Source organism: Saccostrea echinata, unplaced genomic scaffold, assembly GCF_033153115.1.
Source record: "Saccostrea echinata isolate AGI-Se365-2 ecotype Australia unplaced genomic scaffold, CSIRO_AGI_Sech_v1 ptg000008l, whole genome shotgun sequence".
Lineage (NCBI taxonomy): Eukaryota > Metazoa > Mollusca > Bivalvia > Ostreida > Ostreidae > Saccostrea > Saccostrea echinata.
The window spans coordinates 9,700,584-9,715,436 of record NW_026889757.1 but is presented as its reverse complement, the minus strand read 5'-3'; the positions used below and the strand labels follow the sequence as shown (position 1 = coordinate 9,715,436).

Below are 14,853 nucleotides of genomic sequence, written 5' to 3'. Positions count from 1 at the left end.
TCTACTTTCATTTTCATGTGCACGGAAGGGATGCGAGAGAACCTACAGAAGTCATAAAGGTAAACGAAACTCAGCAAAACTTTTAGCGTGTTTTATTTTGTTTTTGTCATTATTCATTGTTGAAAGTCACTAATGAACAGAGATCAGAAGACACTGTTCTGATAGTCCACCCCCCGATGCAAGGTGACTGTTTATAACAGCTTTCAGTTGTGAATTTTCAGTTTAAGTGTGTTAAGACTTAAGACTAATAGGGGTATCATGGCTTAATTAACGAGACTTCTTTTTACACTGTGAATGTGACCCTTATGTGAATGTTTACTTTTGGCGTATATCTTGTGTTATCTATCACCTAAATAATTAACAGAAGTATTTAATGCATTAATGATCAAAACAAGAAAATTTAATATGTTGACGGTGCGACCGTTGGGGCGAGCGCATTGTTCACTTCATTTTAAGATCCGCCTCTTCAAACCGCACGAGACATTTGGAACGTCTAGACTGTGACGTCACATGACGTCGTATGTTAGCTGCATTTCCATAAACAAAGCTTAAAAAGTGCAAATATTTTAACAAAGAACGTTTAATTAATCTACTATCTGCATGCAATAGCCATTAATTAAGGTGAGTTTATTTTTTGTGAAATTTTAGTTGTTGTCACCGCGTGAACGAAGTTAGCAGCGAGAACAAGAAGCGATGCATTGTGGGTCAGAATTACTGCGGAAAAAAATTCTATTGAATGAATGTGCAGTAGTCCGAATTTTCTCTTCGCCCAGGCGTTGTCGTTAGAGCTCGCAGTGTCGAGCGGCGCTTCGCGCCGCTCGCTGCGCTCGCTATAAATCTAGAGAATTTTGACCACAAAAATAGAAAAGGTAGCAGAATACTTAGAAGCAATTCTCATATATGGAGGAACCAATACATTCAGGTTGGAAATATAATCTTATATTGTGGGGAAATAAATTAGCAATTTTTTAATTGGGACCCTGTTCTGTTCCTGAACACCACATATATTTGATTTTCTTCAAGGCGTTTGCATAACTTAGATATTTGACTTGCTAGAAAAATGTTAGAATGGATGCCATTATGAAAAGTGGAAATTTTGCTGCCCCCAACTTAACTCGATTTTCGATACTTGAAAATCGAATTAAATGTCAAACTCACAACTTATCAATCACACAATGATTCTAGATCTCACCAATATCACTTAAAAGAAATATCACTACACATTTTGATAAAAGTCTCACGAGATTTCAAAATGCATGAAATCAAAACAAACCTGGCCAGTTTGATAAATTTTTTTCACCAGACACTTTCTTTTTGAAAAGAAACAACAAAAGCGATATTGTTAAGTACTAGAAGCATTGTACTGTTGATAAGGTGCGAGTTGACATTCAGTTCAGTTTGCATGTATCAAAAATTGACTGGAGAATGCTGCCTCCAGTTGGAGGCGCACTGGTTCTGACATTTTCCTGGCATGTCATAATATATCAAAATCATGAAAAAATGCCTGGAAAACGTTCGATATTTCGGACTATGGACATTTGTATAGAATATTAATCATTGACAAGAAAAGTACGATTCAACCTATGTATTGTAATAGGACACATGCTTTCTTTAAGGCCTTTTAATTATCAAACAAATAAATGCATATAGATTGAAATTTTAGCTCCCAAAATTATAAATCATTAATAATGGTCCTCTACACCCTTGACATCCTGTGTACTATGTCATAATATACCACATGGAGATTTAAATGTTTGTGAAATTAATCATATTGACAAATTGTTGATCAAACTTTGTAGCTGAATGGATAAAGCATCAGATCATTGTTTTCAAATTATATGTAGATGAAAAACATTGTATCTATAAGGATTAAATAGGTTTGCTGATTTGTGAAATTTTTCCTTAAAGGTGTTCAGAACCTTTAAGGCCTAAAAATAATTTTTGTGTAATTTAATTATCATTGACCTGAAAAGGGGTTCATTTTATTTAAATCTTAGTTTAAAATGAAATTTTACAAATATCATAAAAGACTTCGCACTGTTTCTATGCATGGATACAAGGAATTTTGGTTGTAAGGAAGCAAAGTTTGAGGTCCCGCAACTTCCTTCTTAAATAATTTTTACTGTATTTTAAGTGTTTAAAAGCAGCAATGATAGCAAATATTTCTGGTTCCTTTGTCTCTAGTGTAGACAAGTTCTTTTTTTCTCTCTCTCTTTATTCCCATAAAAATTTTTACTCCATATTGTGGGCCCACCTTAGCCCAAAGAGGTATGATTTATAATCATCAAAACTTGAATTCATACAATTGGATCCTTAAGCTTCATGACTGACTGACATAGCCTTGCAGTGAAGCCCACATGACTCAGTGGTGTTTTAAGCCAGTAACCCAAGGTGGTTGGTTCAGGCCCCTGTACGGGCACTTGATATTGTGTGCTGTGTCCTTAGACAAGACACTTCATTTATCTGCATTTTCTTAGTCCACCCAGTGCAATGGGTATACCATCCAGGGGAAGTCAATGACTCTCATCATCTTAGCACCACAGAAACTGGATACAAGCATTGTGAGTTTCATGGCTGGGTGGAGGAGTAAATTTTTAAGTCACCCGAGTCACTCAAAAATACTATAATGGGTATTTTCTGTGATTGCCTTTTTTTGTTCAATTTTGCGGATAGGACAAATCTGCACAAATTATAATCACCAAATATTTATTCTATAATTGCATCATCTTTTTCCCAGAACATTATTTGTAGGTGCATATGTCAGTCAATCTGATTCAATATTCTTGCATTACTGCATACTGTGTATTAATATATAAAGCATACAGTTTACTTGCAGAGGTATGAAATAAAAGTGATTTGAAAATTCATGAAGATTAAATTAAAGATAGTATGGCTCAGTTTCAGTTAGATCAAAATGTCATTAAATGTAAAAATATGTAAAATACAGCAGTGTTCTGCCAAATTCTTAACATCCGTGTCTCTTATGATTATCCCATAAACAGCTTTTTTGCAGTAATTGAAAGTGCACCTGCAGAAATGAAACATAGGTAATCAAAGATTACGAAGCTCACCTCAATGAATGTTTTATCTACAAGTAAGGCAAATTTCACATCTTATTTTTTTTCAGTTAGTGTACATCCCAAGATCAATATCTTCATGCAAGTTTGTTTTAAGTAGGACTTACAGTTACATGGAAATAGAGCTGCACAAAAACCTTTTAATCTGTTCACAAATCAGGAAAATCTTGGTCAGTTCCAATATCCAAAGCAAGTCTGGAAGTTTTCATCCTTAGATGCACCATCTATGCAAGTTTAATCATAACAGGACATAATATTATATAGCTACTCCAATAAATTTACCTGGTCACTCATCTGGAAAATGTAGGTCAGATTCAGAATCCAAAGCAAGTCTGGATGTGTCCATCCCTAGATACACCATCCATGGTATTTGGTTAAAATATGGAAAAAATTCACTTATGTGGAAAATCTAGGTTGGATCCAGCATCCGAAGAAGGTTTGTTAGTGTACATCCCTAGATGCATCATCCTTGAAAGTTTGGTCCAGGTAGGGCTAATAGTTACTTGGGAATGGACCTGCTCCAAAATCTTAACCTGATCACTCATGTGGAAAATCTAGCTCAGATCCAGCATCCAAAGCAAGTGTGGTAGTGTCCATCCCTAGATGCATTATACATGCAAGTTTGGTTAAGGTAGGGCTTAAAGTTACTTGGGAATGGACCTGCTCCAAAAACTTTAACCTGGTCACTCATCTGGAAAATCTAGGTCAGATCCTGCATCTGAAGCAAGTGTGGTAGTGTCCATCCCTAGAAGCATTATACATGCAAGTTTGGTTAAGGTAGGGCTTAAAGTTACTTGGGAATGGACCTGCTCCAAAAACTTTAACCTGGTCACTCATCTGGAAAATCTAAGTCAGATCCTGCATCTGAAGCAAGTGTGGTAGTGTCCATCCCTAGATGCATCATCGAAGCAAGATTGGTCAAGGTAGGGCTTATATTTACATGGGAATGGACCTGCTCCAAAAACTTTAACCTGGTCACTCATCTGGAAAATCTAGGTCAGATCCTGCATCTGAAGCAAGTGTGGTAGTGTCCATCCCTAGATGCATTATCCGTGCAAGTTTGGTCCAGGTAGGCCGGCCGGGCTAAAAGTTATTTGGGAATGGACTTCCTCTTAATACTTTAACCAGGACGCCGACACAAGGAGTAATTAGCATAATTATGCTCGACTTTGTCGAGGTGAGCTAAAAATGCAGAAATTTTTTTGCTACCTTTTCATGGGTAAAATTGCAAATTTTTCCAACCACTCTCTCATTGATTACAGTATATTAATAGATGAGAATTGGTCTTGACCCTCTGATATCCCTGTTAAATGGTCAAAGGTCATACTCAAGCCTAATATTTGTTGTCATAAAATATATGACGTAAATATACTTTTTATAATATATAACATAATAATGGAAAAACAACACGTGTCAACACAGAAAAACGGTTACAGATGCATAGAATTTTAATACATACAAAAAGGGAAACAACATTACATACAATTTACAATTACTCATGTGAAAGAAAATAATTATGGCCATTTAGTCATCAGATATGTGAATTGCACATTTGAAAGCCATGGTTTTCCCATGGGTTCTCCCATTAGAACAGGTTGATAGTATTAATGGCCGGAAGGGCCAGTCCTCGTGGCTGGGGGGTCAAAGACTTTGTACTGGACATCATTCTGTTGCCTCCTCTCTTCACATTCTCTGTAGAGGGTTGCCTTATTGTGCTCTACAAGGAAAAAAAAATAACAATGAAGAGAATATACATATTACTGTAAACTCTGAGGCACTGGCTCTGAAACAGTAGCTGAGGAAAAACACATTGTCATAATATTTCAAACAGAAGTACATCATCGTCACATTTATACCATCGCCGGATCCCCACGGGTGATCTCGTCTTACATGGTAAGTGAAAGACAAGAAAGATCACCCATGGGTATCCGACAATGCATTTATACAAGTTCATACAACTTAAATGTAAATTTCAAATAATCTATCCTGCTTCTCACTGATAAATGTCTGAGTAATGCATTATATTTGATCAAGGGTTAAGTCCCAGCTGGGGATTTTCTCAGAAAACTATTTAAGGAGGTTGGATCCTGCTCTCAAAAGTCTTAAGAATTTTTTTTGTACAGTGTATCTATACACATATGGCTTAATTCAAAATCAAAACAAAAATGGGGGTCAATATGCCTCTTACGGCACTACAGAACAATTAACATGAACCTTTTTGCACTGAAATTGCATCTTTAATATAAATCACTTCTTCACAGTTTTTCCTCCATATTTTTTTTATCCAAATAAATCATGGGACCAAATATACCCTTAGGCTTATTCTATCTTGAAAAGACACATTAATAAAAAATTTGTGACAAAAAATGTTTCAAATTACTTCATATACCTAATCATTTGACCTTTCTGCACTGACAAAATATCATTTTTCTGGTATTAAAAATTTAACAAGCAAGAAAATTATTTTAAAGTCTTAACCTTTTACTGAATTTAAGCAGAATGATCAAAGTTATCTCATATATTCAAAAAAGGAAATCAAAAGTGAGGGGTGGGGGGCTAAGATGTAAATTTTTAGATATTGCTGAAAAAGTGTTAATTTCATGTTAAAATTGGCCATATTTTATCCTGGATTTTCAGAATATATTTCCTATAATTATAGAATTCATAAATGTTAATTTAATAAATATTGCAGGACCAGCATAAAACATTTCACTGCACAAAATAACTCTTGAGTGCAGCCTGCATGGGAAAATAGGAATCCTCCATATTTTGATCATTTGGGAAAAAAAAACTTCTGCCACAAAATGTACCTGTAGTTCCTCTCTTAATGTTTTTTGTGTGAAATTTAATTGTGGGTTTTTTATTGAAAATATGTTAATTTGCACTGTAAAATCAAAATTTAATATAAAAACTAAAATATGATGCAGAATTTTTGAAATGGGGTCCAGACAAAAATCTGCTCAATGGCTCAGGATTGAACCTCTGTAAGGTCATACATGTACATTAATTGATGAGACTTACAATGACCCTTCCTTGTGGCAAATTAGAAAAAAGTTCTTTTTTCCCAAGTTTGACAGTTTTAAATGAGTGTTACATGCCTTTAACATTCAAAGTTTAATATTTTTGTCCCCCGCTTTCACTGAAAGTGGGGGATATTAATTTGGGTCTGTCTGTCCATCCGAGCGTTATCTCAAGAACCCTTTGAGCTTTCGCAATGAAATTTTGCATAGCAACTCCCTAAGGCCTAAAGAAGAACCCTATTGATTTTGAGGTCAAAAGGTCAAATGTCAAGGTCTTAAATTCATAAATTCTGTTTTAACACTTTTGTTTCCGCGCGATATCTCAAGAATCCTTTGAGCTTTTGTAATGAAATTTTACATAACAACTCCCTGTGGCCTAAGGAAGACATCTATTAATTTTGAAGTCAAAAGGTCAAAGTTCAAGGTCGTAAATTCATACATTCCCTCTGTGTGTAACACTTTCGTTTCCAGGCGTTATCTCAAGAAGCTTTTGAGCTTTTGCAATGAAATTTTATACCACAACTCCCTATGGCCTCTCTCGCCCCCCTCAAAGTGTCCCGTCCCGTTTTTTAAATTTTTTTTTATTATTTTTATTGTTACAGTATTAAAAGTCACTTAGCACTATTTTTAGCACAAGGGCATGTGGAGAGTTATTACGTATAATACAGGTTGTCGGCAGACTTCATATTCTAATTACATCTATTAGAACTGTTTAGTAAAGGCTAAATTAGACACCATGTATAAAATTGTGTAAAATTTTGACAATATCAAACGTGAATATAAACATTATATGTGACCTGATGTTTGCATTTAATTTGCTGTATAACCAAGTGCCTCTTTGGTCTAGAGGTATGATTCTTGCTTAGCAAGTGAGAAGTCCTGGGATCAAATCCCGGACGATCCTTTTTTTTTCTTTCTTTTTTTTGTAATGTTTTCTTTTTGGATTTACTAAATGGTAGTGCTCAACATGTGAAATGAAAAAGTTATGACGTCTGGCGTGTACAAGCTCATAAAATCATTATTAAGTGTGATAAATATTCTATATAAAAAAGAATCTTCTATACACATATTAAAGAATAAGCAATCAAATCTTTATATCCATACTGGCATTTTTTATTTGCTTCAATATACATGTATACATTTAATAATTCTACAAATCCAAGGGAAGGGGGGGGGGGGGGTTCGACCCCCCCCCCCCCCCCTCCACTGAACTGCAAATGCTCTTCTTTTTTCCCTAAGAGGGGGACAAAAATTCTCTGAATTAGCTTGTTTTTTTCAGGGTTGACATTTAATTTATTCTAAATGAGTGTTACATGCATTTAACATTTAAAGTTCAATAAAAAATTAGGTAGACATTCTTAAATCTAACTGTTAAAAAATGTAATGTACTTTCCAATACAATTATGTACAGATTTTATTACAATCATGAGCAAGTAATTAACACTTTGATCATATGGTTAGTTGTCTGTTTTATTGATTATTAGCTCATCTGGGCCAAAGGCCCAAGTGAGCTCTTCAACTCAAAGTTTTTCATCCGTCAATCTGTCTGTTAACTTTTGTTTTTAATTTTTTTTCTCCAGAATCACTGGACCAATTTCAATCAATCTTGGCAAAAAGCATTCTTGTCTACAGGAGGATTCTAGTTTCAAATGAAGGGCCCCTCCAATGGGAGATAATCAAGAATAAGCAAATAATAAAAAATCTCAAGAACTACTGGGCCAAAAAAAGATGAAAGTTGTGTGAAAGCTTCCTGATATAGTATAAATTCAAGGGTGCTCAGATTATGTCCCCCAAGGGTAGGGTTGGGCCACAATAGCGTATCAAAGTTTTACATGAGAATATGTAGGAAAAATTCTTTAGAGTTGCAGGGCCATGATTATAGTCATAAAGTTCAGGTAGTGCAAATTCAAGCTTGTTCAGATCATTGTTCCCAAGGTAGATTTACACAGGAATAAACACATACAATGTACAGTCAAACCTCGTTATCTCAAACTCGATGTGGCCGAGAAAAGACTTCAAGATATCCGAGGGTTTGAGATATTGAGGGTAACATACTTAAAGAAAAAGGGCTTGGGGCTTTCAAATCACCTCGACATATCCATGGTATTCGAGATATCTGTGTTCGAGATATCAAAGTTCAGCTGTATAGTAAAAAATCTTGAAAAAAGCTTCTTGTAAAGATAGCAGGGCTATGATAAGTACTATTTTAAAATATGCAAGCATCCTCAGATCAGGTTGTGCAGATCCAAGTTTGTTCAAATTATCGTCTCCAGGAGTAGGGTGGGGCTTCAATAGAGGATCAGTTTTTTTATGAGAATATATAGGAAATTTAAAACTTTTTCAAGAGTAGCAGGACCACACTAAACAATATGTTAACATGCAATCATTCACAAGTTGTGCAAATTCAATTTTTTTCTAATTATGGACCTTGGTTTTAGGTTGGGGCTAAAATCAGAGATTAATTTTCATATTATGCATGTACATATATATATGAAAATAATCTTTCTGACATCTCGTTGACTGGCGTCCTTCATGATGACATCTCTCAATCTCTGTTTGAAAATTAGATGGGAGACTTATTTGTTTCTTTGCAGAAAGAACAGGAAGACCATGTTGAAGTTGTGTGAATTGAAGTTCCTTTGAATCACAACCCTTTGGTGCTAGGTTGAGACCACAATATGGGTCAAAATTTTTCATAGAAATAATGAGAAAAAAATCTTTCAAAAATCCTCTTCTGAAAATGTGTCACAGGTGAGCATTGTGGTCCATGGACCTCTTGTCAATAATCTTTAAATATAATGAGGCATGCATTTATAGGCACATTTGACACAAGAAATGATAAATCACGAGATAAAGAATTGATAAGTTTGTACAACAGGAATGTATGCTTCAAAACTTTCCATGATCTGTAGAAGAAATTGGTAACTATTGGTGTTGTTTGGTCATCATCAACTTTGATAAATATTTTTAAAAACATAGATAATAAAGATAGATATTAAGATAATTATTTTATATATCTTTTAATATAAAGATAAATATTTTTTATATATTAATATGCTGCTGCTGTTCATTTTATTTTTTAATTACTTGTTTTTTTTTTTATATATGTCTATTTTATTTTTGGAAATAAAATGGACACAAATACAAATGGCTTGTGACAATAATACCTCTATTTATATGTATGTTTGTAATGGGTGTCTACATATAAGCTGTGACCTTTGTCTGAACAAGTAATCTCATGTTGGGAAACAACATTCGTGATTTCTTAAAATAAAAAAAAAATATATCAAATTTACAAGGGTTGTTCGGAAAGTTCGTGGACTATCATTATAACTTTTTTACTTAACATCATACAGGGTGTCCCAAAACATATGTTACACTTTTAAACTATTATTACTTTAATTTTTAATTTTAACTAGGGTATGCCCTTGCGATATTGAAATTTGTTTGTGACCTACATACAGTACACATTATATGCATTTATCACGTGACTATCAAATAACGTGACCAAACCAAATTCAGTACAGAGCGGGGTATACAATGTTATTTCAAAGAATGTTAAAGTCATAAGATAATATAGTACCTTTACAAAATAAAAATTCATTTTAAAAAGGTATGTATTTATGCACGTTTATATTCTGTTGATTTCTTCGAAGTACGCCTTAACAGTGCTGCGTACTAATCACTAAAACTTTCTTTGGAATAACATATGTCATTTTACAATATATGATCCAAATGACGTCCCTTTGCCTTTGAACACGATTTCTGAAGTTTTTTACCACAGCTTTACATGTATACACAGAGATTGATCTTATTTCTCATGTAATTGCCGTTTTTAGGTCCTCTGTTGTTTGTGGGGAAGGAGAGTACACTCTGTCTTTTAGATAATCCCAACATTATTCAGATGGAAGTGGGCTTCATCAGAAAACCATATGGCATCTGTTAAATTTTCAGAGTCAGGTCTACTTAAAATCTAATTGGCAAACTCTAAACGACTTCTGATGTCTATCTCTTTCAAATGCTGCATCACACTTATCTTGTAAGGAATCAATTTTAATTCAAATGTGAGTATTCTAAGAACACAAAATTTACTAATGGTGCCATTTAGTTCATGCAGTACCAGTCTAACTGATTTTGGTGGAGTTTCAGTAATAACTCTATCAATGGCACCAATGTTCTCTTTGGTACGGACACTCTTTGGTCTCCCAATACTAGAATTGTGTCTTGTGTCATTTATGGTGCCTTTAATTCAAACTTCCTCAAAAGTCTGTAAATTTGCATTCTGTTGAGGACTTTTATTCCGGGATGTTGTTTTCTCATGGTTCTAATGACTAAAGTAGCAGATTTACACTCAAAGTAAAGTTTGACAATTTCTACCAGCTTTTTTTAATGAAGGTTCTATCTTAAAAATGTGATGTCATTATGACGTCATTATTACCTGACTATTTAACAGAACTCCCCGAAATTTTGTCAAATAAAATTTATACTAATACACTAGATGTTGACAAAATATTTTATAATTGCTTTGGGTTTGCTAAAGTTATAGATGATTGAAAGTGTAACATATGTTTTGGGACACCCTGTATAATATCCAAATTTGGAAGAAATATTTCAACAGTAAATTCAAATGATTTGTATTAAAAATTTTTAAGATATCATGGTTTATTTCAAACTTATTTAGACTTAAAAAATGCGAAAATCGGATCACGGAGCAAGTCAAAATTTTGTCATTTACAATCAAGACACTAAAAAATGCCTGAAGTCATATCTTCTGTAAAATGACACAAAACAGAAAAATTCTACACATTCAAATTGAGAATTGTTTCATCGTTTCTGATTCCAAATTTTGACTTAATATTTTGCTTCGTTGAAATGAAATCAGTTTCAGAAGATAGGTAGTCCTAATTGAAAAAGGCAAAAAAAGATGACGTCGTAGAATGTCGTGGAGCAGCAGTTAACCATACGATTTTGTGTTGTACTCTGGAAAACTCCTGAAAAAAAATCTGAAAATGCTGGAGGAAATAGGAAATGTGTCAAAAGCGAGCCATGCATGTGGGTGTACATGATACAAGCGGTATTTGAATGATACATGTAGACTGCTCCTTAGACGATGGTGATCTGTGAGAAAACGGATTATCTGTAAAAATCTTATCAAAAACATTGAAAAGTTAGTGACGTCATGCTAAGAGTTTGGCACTTCACAGATGCTGATCTTGTGAAAGCACACCTATGCAGTCAAAAAAATTGACAAAATAATGCTACTGGAACAACTGTTAGCAAAGTAGATTTCAAGTGATAGAGAAACTTTTTTAATGAGTGCACTGGTCAATATTGGATACTGTGTAAAATGTATAAGGATAGTATTTTTGAGAACCTCATGTCAGTATGTTTTTGACGTTACAGTGTTGTTGAGTTTGCTCCATGGTTACAAAACATGTTGATTTTAAAATCAAATAACATTAATTCTATTAAATCACATCGAATTAAACTTCACACTTAAACAAAATAAATATTTTTACATATGATAATGTGCTCATTTTAAATTTCTTGAAGATAGTATAAGGAAGATTGGCATAGTCCACGAACTTTCTGAACAACCCTCGTACTAAACACAATGAGCTAAAAGTTTTGTTTTTTTTAATTTTATGTGTTATAAAAATTCTTTTTTTCAAATTGAATAATGTGTTCCGATTTCTTACAATTGCCAAATATTATCATTCTGAGATTACCTATTTCTTTTAAAAATTTGCAAATTTTACATTTTCCTCAATGACTTCTTTAATGTTAAGTTATTTAAACAGGATTCAAATATGCATCACATAAATAAGATGATTATTAAAGATACTGTAGATGTACCGGTACTTTTTTTGGAGGGATGTTAATTCACAGTCACAAATTTTCCAAAAAATTTGTCGCATCTAATTTAAAAGGCATTTGAGATGAACAATGGGAACCCAAGAAAATCCACATAATTTTCTACCCACAGATTGAATATCAATTGTCATTCCACAAAATTATGATAAAAAAAGGGAAAAAAAGGTACATTTACAGTATGCAGGCCTTGTATAAATATAAATTTAAATGAATGAACTTCAAAATAAGAACTTAGAGGTATCTGTCATTTCAGATGGGAGCCTTTTTGTCGGCAATGAACTCAAGGGCAAACATGACTGAGAGAAATGAACAATATGAAGCAGTGGAATCCATTCGCAATGACGACTTCTGCTGGTTCAAGGCCATTTATAACCGTAACAGTCGAAATGTGGACAATGAAATGTTAGTCAGTCTCATCTCTCTTATCATACAGTATGGGCGAGTGAAATTTTTAAAGTTTCTCCTTGAGGAAGAAAACTGTAATGTACATATCAAAGAAAATGGAAGCAGGGACTCCCTATTACATTTGTGTTCAAATTCTAAAACTACAAATAATACAATTGACTGCTGCAAGATTTTACTGGCAAACAAGATTGATATCAATGTGAAAAATGTTTGGGGGAGAACACCCCTTATTGGAGCACTGGTAGCTTTCAGGTACAAGTTAGCAAAGGTCCTCATCATGCAGAATGCTGATGTCAACATTTGTGACTCCAATGGGCTTTCCCCTGTAATTATTTGCTGCAGCTATGGAAACTTAGAACTCCTTGAATTACTAGTCCAAAATGGTGCCAATATCAATCAAACTAACTCCTCTGGAAAATCAGCCCTTCATTATGCCATTGTGGGAAATCACACCGACATCATTGATTTTCTCTTGAAGAAAACTTGCGAAATCAACACAATGGACAAATACGGAATCACACCGCTACATGTCGCCATATGTAAGTTTAATGTCAAGGCCACAGAAAGATTGATCATGTGTGGAAAATCTGTGGAAAATGAGGCTTTTTCCACTTCTTATGTGGACTACTGCCTAAAGATTGTGTGGAGTACAGGAATACGATCTATTACATTAAATGAACAAATTCTTCAACAAGCAAAAAACAGTTTGACTTGCATGAAGATGGTAGTGAGAGCCTATGGATTCAGATTAAAACCTACAGTGCTAGAGAAACTCAGGCGATTGGAATCTAACTTTCTTGGCCAAGGAAACACCAACTCCCAAGAGTTGAAGAATCTTTTATCAGACTTGCGTCAACTGATCTCATATGTTGAAAAAGTGACCCAAGAAAAACGACAAGTCAATTCTCCAGATTCCCTTCAGGCAGTTTGTGTTCATAGATGCCGTGAACTTTGTTTAAAGGGAAATACAAATGTACTTTTTGTGTGCAATAGATTAGAACTTCCTCACTATACAGCAGACATGCTCACACTGGCTTCAAGTACGTGACTTGTCTAGTTATCAACCCTATAATATTTACCTTGGCATAAAAAATTGGAACATTATAAACACATTCCGCTTTGGCATAAATAGTCAGAGAAAATTTAAAGTGAGTTAAATAAATTTGTGATGTTCTGGTATGTATGATATTCAGGATCATGAAAATTTCTATAGCACAGTATGTCTTGTATTTAATAAGTTATGTTAAGTCTTTCAAAGTACTGAGAAACTACTTAAATTGTTTCTTCCAAGTAGAAAATATTTATTTGAAGTCAGAAATTTAGACTCTAAGTCTTGACAAACTTCTCTATAAAACTCTTCAGAATTTATAAGCATTACCTCCCTTCTCAGTGGTATGCATCCCCATACATAAAGTGAAATTATGTTCATAGCTCAAACTCAGTAAAAATTAGGGAAATTCTCAAAAAAATTAAACTTATTTTGTAGCTTTAATTAAATAAATATACCAAGTTTTAGATCATTATTGTAAAGTCTGAAAATCTGTAAATGTTGGGCAAAATCCTTTGAAACTCAGATCTTATTTTGAATCTTGTAACTAAAAATTCATGAGTTTTCTACTTCAAATTAGAGTGCCTCTGTGATGTTTCAAGTGAAATTACTGTTATGAGTTGAAGATGTGAGGGAAAAATAAAATTGTGGCAATTTTATAGTTAAAGAAACTTTCAATGACAGATTTATAAAGAAATGCATAAAAAAAATAATGAATTCAAAACACAGATATAATAAATTTTGAATTGAGAATTCTGAAGTAAACAGAATGGCAGGCAAAGCTTTGTAACAAAAAATCCAAAAATAAATATTAATAGTAAACAGGATAAAAAATTACATGTGAAATGAGAAGAATGAATAAAAGCCCATTTACTTCTTAGTATCTGTGCTATGCACTCTCATATTTTCTACTAATTCCAGGTGTAAGACAAAGCAGTTGTTACACTAGGAATCAACTCAACTCTTAATCAACTCAAAATTGACTGTATTTATTATAATACTTGTAATTATATTACTGTAACAGATATTACTACCGTGGTATATATCTTTAATGTTGTGTATTGATGCTGTGTTTTTAATTTTGAGGGTGTTTTACTTCTTCTTATACCGGCCTGTTTTATATCAAAAGAAACATATCTCAGTGCTACTTGATTGGAATAATTATAATGAGTTACTTCCCTTGAGTCAGACAAATACTTTAGTGAATGTTGTTTTTTGTTGTCTAAGTTGTTGTTAAATTGTCTTTAATATTTTAAAATAAAGTTTTCTAGATAATGTTTTTAATTTTCTTTACATTTTAAGACAAAATAAGGAATTTCAATTTATACGAGGGTTTATCCAAAAGTAATGTAACAACTGCTATAAAATCTTAAATAATCTCAAGTTTTCAACAAAATACCAATACCTCTATCTATTTCAACTTTTGTCT

The 14,853-nt window shown here is 33.5% G+C and overlaps 2 protein-coding genes across 2 annotated transcripts in view; one reads left to right on the top strand and one right to left on the bottom strand.

Annotated features, from left to right (window-relative positions):
* Positions 1 to 14: 14 nt before the first annotated feature.
* On the top strand, positions 15 to 14,703 carry LOC133181055 (serine/threonine-protein phosphatase 6 regulatory ankyrin repeat subunit B-like). Its single transcript, XM_061315595.1, has 2 exons — positions 15 to 59; positions 12,225 to 14,703. The coding sequence occupies exon 2, from the start codon at positions 12,225 to 12,227 to the stop codon at positions 13,422 to 13,424; it is 1,200 nt and encodes a 399-aa protein (XP_061171579.1). The 5' UTR covers positions 15 to 59; the 3' UTR covers positions 13,425 to 14,703.
* The window catches only part of LOC133181053 (DNA ligase 1-like), a 60,071-nt gene continuing 49,720 nt past the window's right edge, over positions 4,503 to 14,853 (bottom strand). Inside the window, exon 30 of the mRNA XM_061315593.1 lies at positions 4,503 to 4,794. Coding sequence (XP_061171577.1) covers positions 4,663 to 4,794 — 132 coding nt within the window. The 3' untranslated portion in view covers positions 4,503 to 4,662. The remainder of the gene's footprint in view (positions 4,795 to 14,853) is intronic.

Excerpts from the sequence above, each read along its gene's own strand:
- LOC133181055 (XM_061315595.1), top strand. The coding sequence starts at position 12,225 with ATGGGAGCCTTTTTGTCGGCAATGAACTCAAGGGCAAACATGACTGAG.